This window comes from Myxine glutinosa, chromosome 11 (assembly GCF_964187855.1).
Source record: "Myxine glutinosa chromosome 11, kmMyxGlut1.1, whole genome shotgun sequence".
NCBI lineage: Eukaryota > Metazoa > Chordata > Myxini > Myxiniformes > Myxinidae > Myxine > Myxine glutinosa.
Genome location: NC_136271.1, coordinates 17,083,404 through 17,101,699, shown reverse-complemented (window position 1 = coordinate 17,101,699; position 18,296 = coordinate 17,083,404). Strand labels below are relative to the sequence as shown.

The following is an 18,296-nucleotide window of genomic DNA, read 5'->3' as shown; positions in this document are numbered from 1 at the left end:
AGACATGAGTTTAGGTCCCTTCATTTTGCATCCACCCTCCAAGTTCCACCTCCATGGGCATAATTGATCCCGCGCCCCATTTGGCTGACCCACTCAGTTTGTTATGCTTTGGCTACCCGCAGCATTTGCTGCCCTTTGCTCGCTCACTAGTCGAGTAACACGAGGTAGGCCTAAGAGGGAGGAGCGCGGGGTCGGGGTGGGCGGCGGCAAGGCAGCGCGTCAGAGGCGATGACGGTAAGGGCCACCAGCCAACCAGGACTCTAACGGCATGGCGTGCCAGGGCGTGGTAAGGCGCGTCTGGTGAGTGCTAGAAGGTTCGCGGGGCACGCCTATAAAAGTCACTGCACGAAGGACTTGGGAGAGCACTTGTTACAAGGACCACGGCAGAGAGCACGAGAGAGAGCAAGAGAGGGGACGAGGGAGAACGAGGAGGACTGATTGGCACGAGAGAACTCGCAAGGGGAGAGCGCACGCGAGAGGACTGTGAAGAACGTAATTCGCAGTGCTCGCTTTTTTTTTCTTTTTCTTTTTTTGTATACAAGATCGAGGCTCGTGAAAGAGCGAACATTAATCGCACAGAAAGACAAACCGACACATAACACATATAACATGGGGAGCGGTAGGCAAGATGGGGCGAGAGGGGGAGGAACACAAACACAACATCTGAGAGCAGGGACATCGAGAGATCTGTGGGAGGGAGAGGGCTTTGGGGGTGGGGGGGGAGGCATGGGAAGGGGGGGGGGTGGGAGAGGTATAAAACATATGGACACTGCCGGGACTTCCAGGAAAGAAGTTGGAATTTCAAACAAGGTGGATCTGGGGTGAATTAGTGGGGGTAGAAAAGATCAAGGTTTTGGATGGGGAAAGATAAGAGATGGTGGTGAACAGCTGTTTTAAAGACCTGGAGGGAGGAGTGGGATTGAAGGGAGTGTGGGAGTTTGTTCCAGAGGCGGGAGAAAAGAGGAATGAAAGAGTGAAGGTGAGCAGAGAGCCGAGATTTCGGCAGTTTAACCATCAGAGGGTTGCTGGCAGATCTTGTGCGACCTGTAGGAATATTTGGGGGACAAAGCACAGGGAGAGCTGGGGGAGCAAGGCCGGAGAGGAGTCGGTAGAAGACAGAAAGACCACCTACCTGTCTGCGGTGAGTGAGTGAAAGGCCCTCGGAGTTAGCTTCATCACGGGACATTCCAATGATTCTGAAAGCTTTGGTTTCAACAGCGTGAAGCCGAGCTAGGTGTGAGGCAGGAGCACCGGCCCATAGGGGAGAACAGTATTCCATTGAGCTGTGGATGAAAGCCTTGTATGTGGTAAGGAGCTCAGGTGTGCCGAGGAAGGACTTCGCACGACGGAGGATGCCCAGTCGGCGACTGGCTTTGGAGGCCAGATTTGAAATGTGGTTTTCCCAAGAAAGATCATGGCAGATTGTGAGACCCAAAAGCTTGAGTGACAGAACTTCTTCCAGAGGATTGTTCAGAAAGTAGATGGGAGGGTTGTCCAGGCGGTCTTGTTTCAGACGGTCAACCAATGTTTTCTCTAATTTTAAGCAACAGTGACCAGTGGACTTTTGGGTCATCTGGATCTTTTGGGTCCTCAGGGACTTTTGGGCCTTTTGGGTATTCTGGGTCTTTTGGGTCCTCAGGGACTTTTGGGTCTTCTGGGACTTTTGGGTCTTTGGGGTCTTAAGGATCTTGGGGTCTCAGCAGTCAAAGGAGTTAAATGGTACATTTCAATAGAAGGTAATTAATTTATAGATGTACGTAATGAATAGACACAAAACGTATCACACACACACACACACACACACACACACACACACACACACACACACACACACACACACACACACACACACACACACACACACACACACACAGACACTTCATCCATTTAGAGTAGATAAATATTTAATGTGTGAACCGCCTTTTCATGATTTTTTTTTGAGTGAAATATAATTAAAGTTTCAGATTCTTTAAAGAGAGTTGAAGGATGGTGTTTTTCATTCTTGGGGTGTTGTTTTAAATGCTGTTTTTCTTTTGTTTGTTTTTTTTTTGTTTGTTTTGTTCTTTCAAATCATTATATTTAACCAGATATATCTTGCTCTCCCTGTTTGTTTTTCTTGCAGATTGTGCAGATTGGTGCAAAATTCATGTTTGTTTCTGGCATATTCATTTCTGGCGTTTGCACCGTGCTCTTTGGGTAAGTTTTTGGGTTTTTAAGTGTGGCATCTCTTCCACAGGAAGTCTCTTTACTGCAATACCTCTCCACAGGAAGAAGTGTTTTATCCCACAGGAAGTGTTTTATACCTCTCCCCCCCCCCCCCCCCCGACACCCCCCCTTCCCACGCCTCCTGCCCCCAAGCCCTCTCCCTCCCACACTTCTCTCTGCTCTCAAATGTTGTGGTTGTGTGCTTCCCCTTCTCTCCCCATCTTGTCTTCCGCTCCCTCTTTTTGTATATTTTGTTTGTCTGGTTGATTTGTTTGTGAAATAAATGTTAGCTCTTTCACGAGCCTCGATTCAGTATACAAAAAAAAAAAAAAAAAAATACACTTGTATATTAAACTGAATTGAAGTTCAACTCTGATCTGCTTTTCATTTTAAATACTTTAGGGTTAAATTAGTACAATTCTGTTGATTCTTCAACAATGTACAATGATGTATTTTATGTTTTGTCTTGGTGATCATTTTAAAATAGGAAGTTTGAAACAGGATGGGTAGTAGTGAGAGGTATTTCTATATTTGTAATGGTTTAAAATTAATTTTTATTTTATTTTAAATATATACATTTTGGGGGGGGGGGGGTTGTGTGCAGTCTGCTAGACAAAGCTCCATCTGGACCAACGTACATAACCTTGTGCTTCGTGGTACGTGCTTTTGATGCCATCGGTTATGGTTTCTCATCGACGGCATCCTTTGCAATCGTTGCTCAAACCTTTCCTGACAACATCGCAACTCTAATGGTGAGAGCACTTTGATTTGGTTACTATTAATAACAGCCTATTGTGACATCTTGAGAGCATACAGTTGAAATTGTGATTTTAGAAAATGTTCATATACATTTTGGTATTGATTGTGTATTTATTTTGAGCTGATTGAAAGATTTATGAGATGGAATTGGACTGTCAAGTTGAAATCCTGGAGGGAACAGTGGGGTAAAATCGAAGTAAGGCTTTCGGTGAGTGGGAGTGAACATTAAGCTTGTTTTTAGGAGTTTAACCAGGTGGGGTGAGCGAGGGAGGTTACTGGAGTACACCAAGCCTGTTGGTTTGGTTGTGCTGTGTTTGAGTAGGATGGTTTAGTTGTGCTGTGGTGTCCTAGGGTGGTTTGGTTATGCTGAGATGGTCTGGACTGGTTTTGTCGTGCTGGGTGACGTTGACTAGTGTGGTTGGTCTGGAGTGGCTTGGTTGTGCTGTGGTGGCATGGGCGTATTGGTAGCCTGGTTTGGTTGTGCTGGCATGGCGTGGGCCAGTTTGGTTGGTTATGCTGGGGTAGTGTGGGCCGGTTTCGTTGTGCTGGAGTAGCATGGGCCGGTTTGGTTTTCTGGAGGTGATGTGGGCCAGTTTGGTTGGTTATGCTGGGGTAGTGTGGGCCGGTTTCGTTGTGCTGGAGTAGCATGGGCCGGTTTGGTTTTCTGGAGGTGACGTGGGCCAGTTTGGTTGGTTATGCTGGGGTTGTGTGGGCCGGTTTCGTCGTGGTGGAGTAGCATGGGCCGGTTTGGTTTTCTGGAGGTGACGTGGGCCAGTTTGGTTGGTTATGCTGGGGTAGTGTGGGCCGGTTTCGTTGTGCTGGAGTAGCATGGGCCGGTTTGGTTTTCTGGAGGTGACGTGGGCCAGTTTGGTTGGTTATGCTGGGGTAGTGTGGGCCGGTTTCGTTGTGGGCGGCGTCAAGGCAGCATGGGCCGGTTTGGTTTTCTGGAGGCGACGTGGGCCAGTTTTGTTGTGCTGGGGTGGCGTATGCTGCTTTGGTTTTCTTGGGTAGTGTGTGCCAGCTTGGATTGTGCTGCAGTGTCGTGGGCCGGTTTTGGTGTGTTGGTGTGGCATTTGACAGTTTGGTTTTGTTGGGTTGGCATGGGCAGGTTTGGTGGTGTTGGGGTGGCGTGGGCTTGTTTGATTGTGCTGTGGGTTGATTTGGTTGTGCTAAGGTGATATGGGCTGGTTTGGTTTTCTGGGGTGGCATGGGCTGGTTTGGTTGTGCTAGGGGTGATGTGGGCCAGTTTGGTTGTGCTGTGGGTTGATTTGGTTGTGCTGAAGTGGTGTGTTATTGGAGTGCACATTAAGCTTGTTTTGGGTTGTTTAACCAGGTTGGTTGTGGGTGGGTGAGACTGCCCTCACGTCTGACTTACTTGAGATTTTATGCGTGTGGTTGGAAGAGAAGCATTGGCATATCTAAACGACTAAAGTGAAGTGAATGGAAACAAAACATTTGGTAAGATGTCACATTGTTTGAAAAATGGAAAGACTGCCAACAATGATGATGGATTCGATGACTTTGCTTTATAATTTGTAGTAAGCTTACTGGCCTGTAGTGGAGATGTATTTTTGCACCTTTCGTTTTGCCTCCTTTTGACTGGTGTTAGCAGTCTCTCAGATATATGGGAGGTTGCTAAAGGTATGAAGGGCTAGAATAACGAAGACACAGAGTAGCAGAGCAGAATTTGAGAACCGTCAATCATTGGGGATGTGAGGATGAGGCAGGAGGAGTAGTTGTAGTTGTCGTAGTTGTAGTCGTCATAGTAGTAAGCAGTCGTAGTAGTGGTAATGGTTTTAGTCAACCGAACAGAAATATTCAAACGTACTCAAAACAGAAATGGCTGCAAAATAGTACATTCTAATGCAATAAAATTGCTCCACAAACAAACAAATTCACAAACGGAATTGATCATTGCACACCAACAAGAATGCTTGCACTGTGGTCACAACCTGCGGTAAAAATTGGAAAATTCGCGTTTAAAGCACTCTAAAAAGATGACACTGTGGCGGACACGAAAGCTCACTGGCGTGAGGGCATCATTCCACGCACCAAGTGGGTGGCGGCCACGCCGGAGGGGTAGGCGTGGCCGCGGGATATACACCGGGCGCGCAGCCCGGAGCGCGCCAGTGCTACAGTGAGCTCTTTTAATAAAGACTCTTAAACTCACCGCGTTGTCCGCTTCCTTCTTGTTGTGCAAGCAAGCGCGCGTAGCACCGCGCTTCATTTGGTGACCCTCCGACGTTCTGGTCAGCCGTCGCTGACCACCCGAATACGCCATCGCAATGGCAAACAACGCGGTCCAAATGAAACTCCCCGAGTTCTGGGAGACGCAAGCCGAAGTCTGGTTCCTGCAGGCAGAAGCCCAGTTCCGACTTCGAGGCATCACGGTGGACGAGACCAGGTACTGCCACGTGGTCGCTTCCCTCGGGCCCGGCACGGCCGGCCGCGTCGTGTCGGTCCTGAGGAACCCACCGGCCGACGGCAGGTACGAGGCGATCAAGCGTCTCCTCCTCGCCACGTTCGGCCTCACGGTGGACGCACGGGCCGACCGCCTCCTGGACCTCCCCGAGCTCGGTGACACACGACCGTCGGTCCGCATGGACCATATGCTGTCGTTGTTGGGCGACGAAACCCCGATGCCCCGCAAACTGGCCCTCCAGGTGCGCGGGAATTCTGGGGGGGCACGTGTGGCGGACACGAAAGCTCACTGGCGTGAGGGCATCATTCCACGCACCAAGTGGGCTACGGCCACGCCCGAGGGGTAGGCGTGGCCACGGGATATACACCGGGCGCGCAGCCCGGAGCGCGCCAGTGCTACAGTGAGTTCTTTTAATAAAGACTCTTAAACTCACCGCGTTGTCCGCTTCCTTCTTGTTGTGCAAGCAAGCGCGCGTGGCACCGCGCTTCAACACTGTGATTGGGAAACACACATTTTACGTCAGTAAAAGATTAACTCCTCTTCCGGTTCTCCGGGCGAGGTTGTGTCATCAGAGCTCGTCCACGTCGATCAAAGTTAGGTTGAAGTTGAGTATTTTATTTTGCTGTGTATGCGTTTACTGTGTTTCTGGTTTGATCGCGTTTTGCATTTCGTGCTAATTTGTGTATGAGTCAGTCAGTTTGGTCATGCGTGTTATTGGAGCCTGGTTAGCCTCGAGGCCTGCCCAGTCACCTAGTACGCTCTTTTGTTAATTCACGTTCGTTCTTTCTCTGCATTACCTTTTTTTTTTCCACCCTCTACTTCCCCCTCACCTCTTCCCCTTTGTTTGATATCTTCAATACAAAAAAAACATTTTTTTTCCTTCTCTCCTCGTGGTCTCCCCTCCCCCACCCACGTCCACGTGGTGTCCCGCCCCTCCCATCCTCTCCAGCCGATTCTTTTTACCTTTCCAATTTTTATTCACCATACCCCTTCAAGTTTATCCTTCTTTCTCAGATTCGATTTCACCTAACCTTCAAAAACAAAAACGTATATTTAAAGAAAATAAAAAGGCGGCCTCTCCTTCCGTTCTAACAAATTGCTTGTACACCTCCCGGCTCCTTTGCTGTGCTCCCTTGGATTGTTTGTTAATCTCCGATTCTTCTGGATTTCAGGAATTTCCCAGACTGCTCTCGGTTTTGGTTTAAACGATGGCATGTGGTGAGGTGGAAAGAACTGGGAAGTGGCCGTGTGCTGTGTGCAGGAAAGGTGTCGGAGTGAACTCCATCAATGTACAATGTGCGCTGAGTGGGTTCCTCAAAAATGTAGTGGTTTGAGAGGGTCATTTACCAGTGTGGCAGCTACATTCAAGTGTAAGGTGTGCACAGAGGGAGCTGCAGATGGAGGAAATGTTGAGTTGGATCTTGGAGACAGCGTGAAGCTGGAAGGTGTGAAAACATTTTGCTACCTAGGAGACATGCTGAATGGAGAAAGTGGATCAGACTCGGCAACGGTTGCTAGAGTGAGATGTGCATGGAAGAAGTTTCGGGAACTGAGTGGCGTGCTGATGAGGAGGGGAGTGTCGTTGAAGCTGAAGGGAAAGGTGTATGCTGCATGTGTGAGAAGTGTTATGATTTATGGGAGCGAGACATGGGTAATGAACGTAGAGCAGCAACGAAGGCTGGAAAGGGTGGAAATGCGAATGGTTCGATGGATGTGCGGAGTATCGTTGAGAGAGAGGAAGACAGATGATGGGAATAGAGCCTGTGATTGATGCTGTGAAGAGGAACAGGTTGAGATGGTTTGGTCATGTGTTGAGGAAGATTGTCATCGGCTAACTCGCAAGGCTAACTCCCGCTCTTGCAGGGAAAATGGCCTTAAAATGCCTGTTGTTGTTGTGTTGTATTAATGGTTCCTCCTGCAGAAGCATTTTAAAATGCTCCATTTCCCTTATATCTCCGTCGGGAGGACTCCACATGTTATTCTTCGCCAAGATCTATTTATCTTTATCTTCTTCACAAATATTATTTTCCAAAAGTTTGTCAGCTAGGTTCTTGGTCCACCAACCCCCCTCCTGCACATACAGCACCAATTTTTTCCATGCCTTCATCAAAAATTCTTACCTGCCATCTCATTATCTTCATTTCCGTTTCTCCAATTTCGGAATTTGGAATCAGCATGCCTCTAATTAATGTCCCCTATTTCTGCTTGCCCCCCCCCCTCATGGCACCCCCTCAAAGCTTCATGCCCCCACCATTTCTGCACCCACCCTCACGCCTGCCCCCTCCAGCAGTAGCCTAACAGGTATAAAGAAAATTGTCACTGTCACCTTGACCTTTGGCATATATATATATATATATATATATATATATATATATATATATATATATATATATCTATCTTGTATCCACATATCTCCCGTCGGTATGTCCTAGGGGTATTGTTTTTGAAAAAATTTCCAATTTTTATTTATTTATTTATTGGAATTGTTTTGGGGAATTTTTTTTTTTAACTTCAATTGTTTATAAAATGTGATATCACGTATATTACAAATACATTTGTGCAAAATAATTGTTTGAATTATGATTGGTTTAAACCATGACAAAACGGCAACTTGGGTACAGTCATTTATCTATATATGTACACATCTGGGCAGTGTCTGTGTTGTCACTGAACTACTCCCTCAAACTTTTGTTTCCGTGGTTGTGAAGTGGTTTTAATAACGTTGTGGTGGTTTTGAATCACGTGGTGGTGAGGTATTTTGAATTATGTGGTGGTGAGGTGTTTTAAATGACGTGGTGGTGAGGTGTTTTGAATTACGTGGTGGTGAGGTGTTTTGAATTACTTGGTGGTGAGGTGTTTTTAAATGACGTGGTGGTGAGATGTTTTTAATTTCGTGGTGGTGAGGTGTTTTGAATTACGTGGTGGTGAGGTGTTTTGAATTACTTGGTGGTGAGGTGTTTTTAAATGACGTGGTGGTGAGGTGTTTTTAATTTCGTGGCTGTGACGTGTTTTAAATTACTTGGTGGTGAGGTGTTTTTATTATGTGTTGTATGGCTGTGAGGTGTTTTAAATTACTTGGTGGTGAGGTGTTTTAAATTACTTGGTGGTGAGGTGTTTTTAATTACTTAGTGGTGAGGTGTTTTGAATTACGTGGTGGTGAGGTGTAATCGTCCCAAACTTCTAGTCTGCACCTACCCCTCCCCTATGTATGTGCTGATTGTGCTGAGGGGTTCTTTCTTGAACATAAACATTCAACCTAAATCTTCAACCTAAATTGCCGATAAAATGTGATATCACAAACAACAAATACATTTGTGCAAAATAATTGTTTGTATTATGATTGGTGTAAATCATGACAACACAGCAACTCGGGTACAGTCATTATCCTCAGCTAAAATAAGCCCGTACCTCAGTAACGACGCTTGGTGAGGCGAGCTGCTAGTATGTATATATATATATATATATATATATATATATATATATATATATATATATATATATATATATATATATATATATATATATATATATATATATATATATATATATATACATATATATATATATATATACATATATATATATATATATATATATACACATATATATATATACACATATATATATATACACATATATATATATATATATATATATACACATATATATATATATATATATATATACACATATGTATATATATATACACATATGTATATATATATATACACATATGTATATATATATATACACATATATATATATATATACACATATATATATATATATATATTGTTGCGGATCTCCTCGTCGGCCTTTCCCCTTTTACCAAGAGGGGGCTAGTCCCCTTGTCTTTGACTAGCCGACGCGATCCAGAGCTATGACGTTCCTTCTGGACGGCGTTAAATAGGGTTGTAAGCCGAATTCTTATTACCTAATTACTAACGCCGCCCAGTAAGCAAGGAAATAACTCCCGCCCGAATCACGGATACAGATGGAAATGCCGAGCGGTAGCAATCCGTGATCCGAGCCGTTAACAATGACTAGACCCGATTCTAAGCGGTTCCAAATCGTGCCACGTTTACCCAATGGAGAAATCACTAAAACAGTCGAATCAAGAGGAAATGGAAGAACAGATTGGTTTATTACACTATGTACAGTAAAGAAGAAGAACACACAGTGCAGCCTTAGTACAGTCTTACTTATCCCTGGACACGGGCCCGTTTCACACTCGGTCACACTCTCATACACTCACATGGGGATGTAGATGGTCAGGGCGATGGTCCAAGGAATGGCGTCCACAGCTCGCTCTGGTCCCCGACTCGCCCCGCGGAGAAGATGGTAGGACGAAGAGGGTTGAGCAAACGGCGGCGTTCCTCGCGTGTCGTTGACGCGGACCGGACAATTACAGGGGGGGGGGGAAACGGTAAGCTGGGCTAGGCGGTCACTTCGTGGCTCAGCCGCGTACGTAATAGAAGTACCGGCGCTATTTGCGCTCCCAATGCAGTCAATGGCGAAGCGCCTCTCCCACAAGTCCTCTGCAATGCGCCACTTCCAATAGTCCTTCAAAGCCAATTCTCAACGAGACCTTTCACAGTCAAAGTTCCCCAGCGAGTTCTTTACACAGGCAATCCTCAACGAGTCCTTTAGACAAAAGCGCCTCTCCCAATAGTCCTTGCGAGGGCTTTGTACATGCGCTTATATCACCATGCCTTTACCATGCCCTATCGGGCCATGTCGCCCGAGCCCTGGTTGGTTGCTGGCTCTTACCAGCTCCGCCCTTGACGTCTGCTTGACGTGGCCACACCCAGACCTCGCGCTCCTCCCCCTTTCCAGGCCTACCTCATGGCATTTGGCTGGTTTGAGCATCCTAATGCGAGGGGCAATAGCCAAAATGGGGCGCGGACTGGATGCTGCCCAACGAGGTAGATTTGGAGGGTGGGCCGCAAAATGAACGGGACCTACTCTTATTTATTTTACACAACGCAGGTATCACTATTGGGAATGGCCTTATTCTACACATATACTATGACATAACTAATGTTCTAAGGTGGCCTACGTGTTGCATATGGACTAACTATGGGGGCAAACCTTTAACCTTTATTAATCAATATGTACATTCTCAGAACCGCAACTATATTTATATATATATATAGATATATAGATATATATATATATATATATATATATATATATATATATATATATATAGAACTGTGAGAAATAGTAGAAACTCCACAGTACGAGCAGGGCGTCTCATTTGCATTGAATAAATAATCGGGAGATTAAATCAGACGCGGACGTAGCTTCAGGACTTCGATCTTTAATATATATATATATATATATATATATATATATATATATATATATATATATATATATATATATATATATATATATATATATATATATATATATGTATGTATTTATGTAGTCAAATAACATTGACAGGCTCACTTCTTTCCTTCGGAATCCTCTGCTTAAGATTGGCGAAGATATCTGAAAGCGTTCGTGACTTAGCGCACTCACAGACAAACAAACAAACAAACGAGACAGACTGACAATTTTCAATGTTCGTCCGAACAAACAGACATGGGTGAAAACACAACCTCCATCTCCCTTCGATGGTGGATGTAATACAACCAGGTTCGGTGTCTTGCTTAGGAAAAAGGGCCTGAGAAAGTTCATTGGTCATGGATGTAACTTTGTCTGCCTCTGTTGGTCTGCTCGATCCTGTTTGTTACACATTCGGTGGCGCCGGTGTACTTGGTGCAATTTTAGATAGGCTATGCCAGTATTTCCCATCTGTGTTTACCTAATGCCAAGTGTGCATGTAATATGTATATATTGGTTTGTGCATCCTTTTCAGGGCACGCTGGAAATCTTCACTGGTCTCGGTTTACTCCTGGGTCCACCATTGGGTGGATTTCTCTATAGTGCATGGGGATACGCAATGCCCTTCTTCGTCTTAGGAAGCTTCTTGCTGATCATGGTTCCTTTAAACATGATACTGTTACCTCCTCAAGGTGTGTTTAGCATTCGATTTCTACTGTTATTTTTGTGAATTTGTTCGGGCCAAGTGTTACATCTATGAATACACCATCTTTCTGAGGGAACATTAAGCTGGCTGTCAGCTCGTATTTGCTGGCGGATGTGATGGATCTCGTTTTTTTGAAAACATTAAGCCAGTGTGTGCGCCTCTCCCCTGGGTCAAAGTCTGATTTGGTCATGATCCAATCGGCTGTTTCATATCATGGTCAAATACATTAATTTCCATATCAGTTCCATATCATGGTAAAATATTATATATATATACATATATATATATATATACATATATATATATATATACATATATATATATATATATTTATATATATATATATATATATATATATATATATATATATATATATATACACACATATAAAGGTATTATACAATTCATCTCCGAGGGTCTTAACGATTTGGTTCAATATCAATAATTATGAGTGACGGACAGCTGTGTCTGGTTTCAAGCAACTAGTACACCCTTTCCATGCAGGAAGGGTTATGTTATTATCCTTTCAGGACTATGTAGAATACAGTAGATCTAGGCTGTTCCTTAAGAACATCAGAGATTTATTCAGTTACCAAGTTTCTGCCCTCTCGCTCTATGGTAATAAAGCTTTTGTTCATGAAAACCTTGCATGGTCGTTCGAGGTACGGGTCAATAGACCAATTTGACTAACCCTAGGGCAGGTGCAAGGATAATTGGCGCTCTCGGTAAACCTTCAGCTTTGCGCCCCTACTCCACCCACCCTCCTCCAACCCTTCCCCTTCCTCCCTCTACTCCCCCTCTCCCTCCCAGGCCTTCGCCTCACCAAAATTAACTTTCCAAAATGAATATTGTGCATTAGTCGTTCGAATGAATAAAACTTCTGCATTCGTCGAGTAGAACAAGGGGTTAATGTAGCTTAGAGGGACCCAGAGAAGGTGAGAAATTAGATAGATTAGATGAGGATAGACTAGGGGGAAGCCGGCTGTCTTGCCTTCTTGCCGGCCTCCACTTGCCAGCCATATAATAAACCTGCCAGCCATGTCATCGGCCTGCTGGCTTCCATCACATCCCTGCTGGTCCCTGTCTTAGAAACGTTTTTTTTTATATTCAGATTAACACTTTCATATTGCATTAATGAGTACAATAAAATTTCTAGTGATTCTGTGAAGCCCTCATACGAAAGAAAGTTTACTATGGATTTGTCTGCTTTTGCAAAAAATCAGGCTGTGGATGTATCTGTTTTTGATGCAAAACAAACCACATTTCCAAGCTGGCCTCCAAAACCAGTCGCCGTCTGGGCATCCTCCGTCATGCAGTCCTTTCTGTGCACTTCTGAGCTCCTCACCACATACAAAGCTTTCATCCGCAGCTCAATGGAATACTGCTCTCCCCTCTGGGCTGGTGCTCCTGCCTCACACCTAGCTCGGCTTCACGTGGTTGAAACCAAAGCTTTCAGAATCATTGGAATCTCCCGCGATGAAGCTAACTCCGAGGGCCTTTCTCTCTCTCTCTCACCGCAGGCAGGTTGGTGGTCTTTGTCTTCTACTGACTCCTCTCTGGCCTTGCTCCCCTAGCTCTGTCTGTGCTCTGCCCCCCAAGAATTCCTGCAGGATGCACAAGATATGCCAGCAAACCTCTTCTGGTGAAACTGCCAAAATCAAGACTTTCCGCTCACCTTCACTCTCTTCAATCCCTCTCCTCCCTCCAGGTCTTTAAAACAGCTGTTCACCGCCATCTCTTATCTTCCCCCATCCAAAACCTTGATCTTTTCTACCCCCGTTAAAACGCCCCAAATCCACCTCCTTCAATCCCCAACTTCTTTCCTGAAATTCCTCAAAGTGTTCATTTGCTTTACTAGCAAAGGTACCCGCCCCATGGGCGGGGCTTCAATTGTGAGGCCCAAATGAAAAGGCAAGATATCAGAAATTGAAGGCTTTTTTATTTTAAACGATTTATATAAACATCCGTTAAATCATATCACACGCAAATCATCAAAATCTAAACAGTATTTGTAGAATTTCAATAAAAGCCACATCACTGTTCATATCGGTAAATATTATTCCATCGTGTTTCAAATTTGGGCAATGGGCTCTGGAATATTCGATGTGTTCATGGTTTGAATTACGCAACGTAACGTTTGTGACAATGTTTGTGTTCACGGTAGTGTTTGATGTGACGGTGTGAACGTAATTTCGTAATGTTTTGCTTTTTCACCCCTCAGCAGAAATTGGGCTAAGGGGTATTGTCGTCTGGGCGTCCGTCAACTTTTGGTTTCCGTCAATTTCAAGGAGAACGGCTTGTCCAATTAAATCCATTTTTTGCAGTGTGTGTTGGGGTTGAGTAGAGAAAGGTTCCTTTCGAAAATGGGCACGCTGCGATTTTCAATATGGCCGCCACTGCAGCCATCCGGGCGTCCGTCAACTTTTGGTTTCCGTCAATTTCGAGCAGAACGGCTTGTCAGATTAAATCCATGTTTGCAGTATGTTGGGGTTGAGTAGAGGAAGGTGTCTTTAGAAAATGGGCATGCTGCGATTTTCAATATGGCCGCCACGGCAGCTATCTTGAAATTGGTTTCCATCAATTTCAAGCAGAACGGCTTGTCCGATTAAATCCATTTTTGCAGTTTTTTTTTTTTTTTTTTTTTTTTTTTTTTTTTGTATACAAGATCGAGGCTCGTGAAAGAGCGAACATTAATCACACAGAAAGACAAACCGACACATAAAACATATAACATCGGGAGCGGTAGACAAGATGGGGAGAGAGGGGGAAGGACACAAACACAACATTTGAGAGCAGGGACCGAGAGACATGGAGACATCGAGAGATCTGAGAGAGGGCGAGGGCTTTGGGGGGGGGGGGGGGGGGCATGCGAAGGGAGCGGTGGGAGAGGTATAAAACATATGGACACTGCCAGGACTTCCAGGAAAGAAGTTGGAATTTCAAACAAGGTGGATCTGGGGTGAATTAGCGGGGGTAGAAAAGATCAAGGTTTTGGATGGGGGAAGATAAGAGATGGTGGTGAACAGCTGTTTTAAAGACCTGGAGGGAGGAGTGGGATTGAAGGGAGTGAGGGAGTTTGTTCCAGAGGCGGGAGAAAAGAGGAATGAAAGAGTGAAGGTGAGCAGAGAGCCGAGATTTCGGCAGTTTAACCATCAGAGGGTTGCTGGCAGATCTTGTGCGACCTGTAGGAATATTTGGGGGACAGAGCACAGAGAGAGCTGGGGGTGCAAGGCCGGAGAGGAGTCGGTAGAAGACAGAAAGACCACCTACCTGCCTGCGGTGAGTGAGTGAAAGGCCCTCAGAGATAGCTTCATCGCGGGAGATTCCAATAATTCTGAAAGCTTTGGTTTCAACAGCGTGAAGCCGAGCTAGGTGTGAGGCAGGAGCACCGGCCCATAGGGGAGAACAGTGTGTGTTGGGGTTGAGTAGTGGAAGGTTCCTTTCGAAAATGGGCGCGCTGCGATTTTCAATATGGCCGCCACGGCAGCCATCTTCAAATTGGTTTCCACCATGCATGGGCTGAGGGATTACGCCCGCTTTGTGGTGCTATTTATTCTTTTTGTAATCGTTTAATGAACGGTTAATGTTTAATGAATGTTTAATGAGCGTAAGAATGAGCGTAATGATCATTAAATAAATGAATGTAATGAATAATTTGATGTGAAGTTAAAGACGCCTCAGAGCTGTCACATTCACAATCGCTCTGTCGTGTTTCCTTCATTGTAAAAACTATCAAGTCAACAGTTAAAAGGATTTTGAGCTGATGGGTGTTACTGCCTTGGCAAGATCGATGGAGACAGCGATCTGTTAGCTTATACACCACCCAATATAGCTATGTGGAATTCTCTCATGTAGAGATTAAACTCACATCGTTTGAACTTTGGCCGAGGTCATTATTTACTTTTAATGATGTTTATACATGCGAATAAAAAGAAGATAATTGGTTTTGGGTCGTCCTTTCCGCATATCTTGTGGGATTGTGAGTTGGAGAGACAACCGTGATGGCGGGGAGGGGGTTGGCATTCTCTCAAGCAGGGATTCAACCCATGTCCTTATAAAAGGTCTTTGTCCGAGGTCACCGAGTCCGATCGGTGCAGCCGTCCAGCGATCGGTGCAGCCGTTTGTGCGGCATCCGGGAAAATAACGTTGTGCGGGAGTCCAAACCTGAAAATGCTGGAGGCCAAAGCTGAAATTGGAAAAACAATATAGCCTATTTTACTCCAGGGGGTCCCAGGATTACCCACCCAAAATATTGTTGCGATCGGTTCAGCCGTTTTTGCGGTACCTTCAAACGAATGGGCGGACGGACGGACAGACAGACGGACTGACATTTGGTGAATTATAGTAAGATACCGTGTACCCCTCCCTCCTCCCCAGCCCTCCCCCTTCCACAGATCTACCGACGTCCCTGTTCTCTACTGTTGTGCTTGTGTGCTTCCCTCTCTCACCCCCTCTTGTCTCCCGCTCCCTTCATTGCATGTTTTCATGTTCAATGTGTTGGCTCTTACACGAGCCTCGATTCTGGATACAAATGTTTTTTTTTAACAATTAAAGTATCAAATTGTAATGTTTTTCTTAAATTTAGATTTGGAAAATTCTGGCCTTGTGTTAGTTTGCTTGCATCAATTTAGGACCACCCTTTTTGGAATTGATATATTATATGAAGAAAGCATATGAAAAAATGTTCATTTGTCAAAAATTGAAAAAATTGATGTATCTGTTTTTGCATCTGAACTCTACTCTTCATATATATATGAATTTCCATATATAATTTTAGCCATATTCCATATATGAATTTCCATATACTAGGGCATGCCCGTACTATATCTATATCTAAAATTATATCCCCCCCTCTATTTACATGAAATGGTTTGGTCCATGAAATGTTTTGGTCCATTCGCAACGCCAAAGCGAACGGCGAACGCTTTACATGAAATGGTTTGGTGCATGAAATGTTTTGGTCCATTCGCAACGCCAAAGCGAACGGCGAACGGCTTGCGAGTACAGTGACAATCCCCCCGGGGTTTTAATTAGTTTTAAAACTTAGTTTAACGCCAACATAGCGCCAACATAGTTTGCAAACGTGAAATAAATGAATACGCTCTCAAATGTGCCATCCGAGGCAGAGTGTGTCCGCCACGTTCGGCACACGCGATAGCTCGCTGCTCTCTGATTGGTTGAATCGTTTTTTGGACATAGCTCGGTAAGTAATTGTCCGATTAATATGAAACCTTGAAAAGGCACATCCTCGGGTCCCCAGCAATATACCTGGCAAGTTTAAAGTATATCGGACCCGTGGTTGTCGAGAAACAGCGGTCACAGACAAACAAACGTACAAACAAACACACAGAGATTACTGGAATTATAGATAGATAAAAAATTTCCATATTTTAAATTTCCATATATAAATTTCCACGGTAATTGTTAGTAAGAGCCACAAAGCTGTCCCAAGCAACGCTTTCCAGCTCAGATAGTCTCGTTACAAAGTCCTGATTAGTGAGTACAAGACGAATTTGACCCGAATTTCAGCTGTGAATTCGCTGATATCACTGATATTCCTGATAGCGCTGATATTCCTATGGTATACTGATTCTCAAAAACTGGATGTGCTAGTGAAAATTGGATATCATAATCGAAATCTACAGGTTCATGTTGGTTAGAATCACCATAAAATATACTAGAACCATAAAACTTTTAAAATTTTGTTGACCAGTGTTGACCAATAATTATTGACTATTTTTGAGGCATTGCTTGAGCTTGTGAAGTATGTGTAGATTAAGGAAAAGTGGATGACTGACTTGTATATTTTGTCCTGCAGATTCACCATACCAGTGTGGTTTAAACAGAAGATTCCTCAAAACGTCCTTTTTTCGGCTACTCTTGCTACCTCCAATCATCATGTCATCACTGATCGTGGTTCTTCAATCGTGCTCTGTTGGCCTCCTTGACACAACCATTTCGATATTCCTCAAACAACAGGTGAAATTAGAAGTTTCTTTTTCTTCCATGCAGTTAATGCAATATGGTATAAAATCTAAAGTATTGGGACAGTGCACCCAAACTTGGGATTAACATTCCCAAGCTTTGTCCAGGTAACTCGTTGTTCGGTTGTGGACAACACCGAAGTATCAACTTTGATGGAATGCTGTTGTGAGAGCCCTTGTATCTAACGGTGTGAACAAGCACCTTGTCTTACTCCTGTTAGGAATTGGTTTGTGGACAACAGCAATGGAAATCTGTCAGGGCCTTTCAGCATTGAAAACTATCTTTCGTTCTTTCAGTAACCCTTCATTTCATCCCCATCACGAGGTCCGTCTAAGTTTATCATAATTATTTATCATGAGAAGTCTCGTCTTCAGGGAAGGGCAGCACACGACCATTAACTCTTCCCAGTGTGTACCCCTCATGCATCCCACACTGTCACGCATCTGAAATCGTTTAAATTCATTTTTTCCCTCATCAATCTACTCTCAATACCCCATAATGACAAAGAGAAAACAGGATTTTATCAAGTTTTGTAAATTTATTAAAAATAAAAAACTGAAATATCACATTTACATAAGTATTCAGACCCTTTGCTATGACACTTGAAATTTAGCTCAGGTGCCTCCCATTTCTCTCGATCATCTTTGAGATGTTTCTACACCTTGATTGGAGTCCACCTGTGGTAAATTCAATTGATTGGACATGATTTGGAAACGCACACACCTGTCTATATACGGTCTCACAGCTGACAATGCATATCGGAGCAAAAACCAAGCCATGAGGTCGAAGGAACTGCCTGCAGAGCTCAGAGACAGGATTGTGTCGAGGCACAGATCTGGGGAAGCCTACAATAAATTTCTGCTGCATTGAAGGTTCCCAAGAGCA

General features: G+C 44.3%; 1 protein-coding gene across 6 annotated transcripts in view; it reads left to right on the top strand.

Annotated features, from left to right (window-relative positions):
• SLC18B1 (solute carrier family 18 member B1) overlaps positions 1 to 18,296 on the top strand; it is an 80,085-nt gene that overhangs the window by 43,253 nt on the left and 18,536 nt on the right. For all 6 annotated transcript variants that reach the window (XM_078786438.1, XM_068130257.2, XM_078786441.1 and 3 more), the window contains exons 4-7: positions 2,123 to 2,196; positions 2,810 to 2,957; positions 11,256 to 11,412; positions 17,245 to 17,405. In XM_078786438.1, the coding sequence (XP_078642564.1) occupies positions 2,123 to 2,196; positions 2,810 to 2,957; positions 11,256 to 11,412; positions 17,245 to 17,405 (540 nt within the window). The remainder of the gene's footprint in view (positions 1 to 2,122; positions 2,197 to 2,809; positions 2,958 to 11,255; positions 11,413 to 17,244; positions 17,406 to 18,296) is intronic.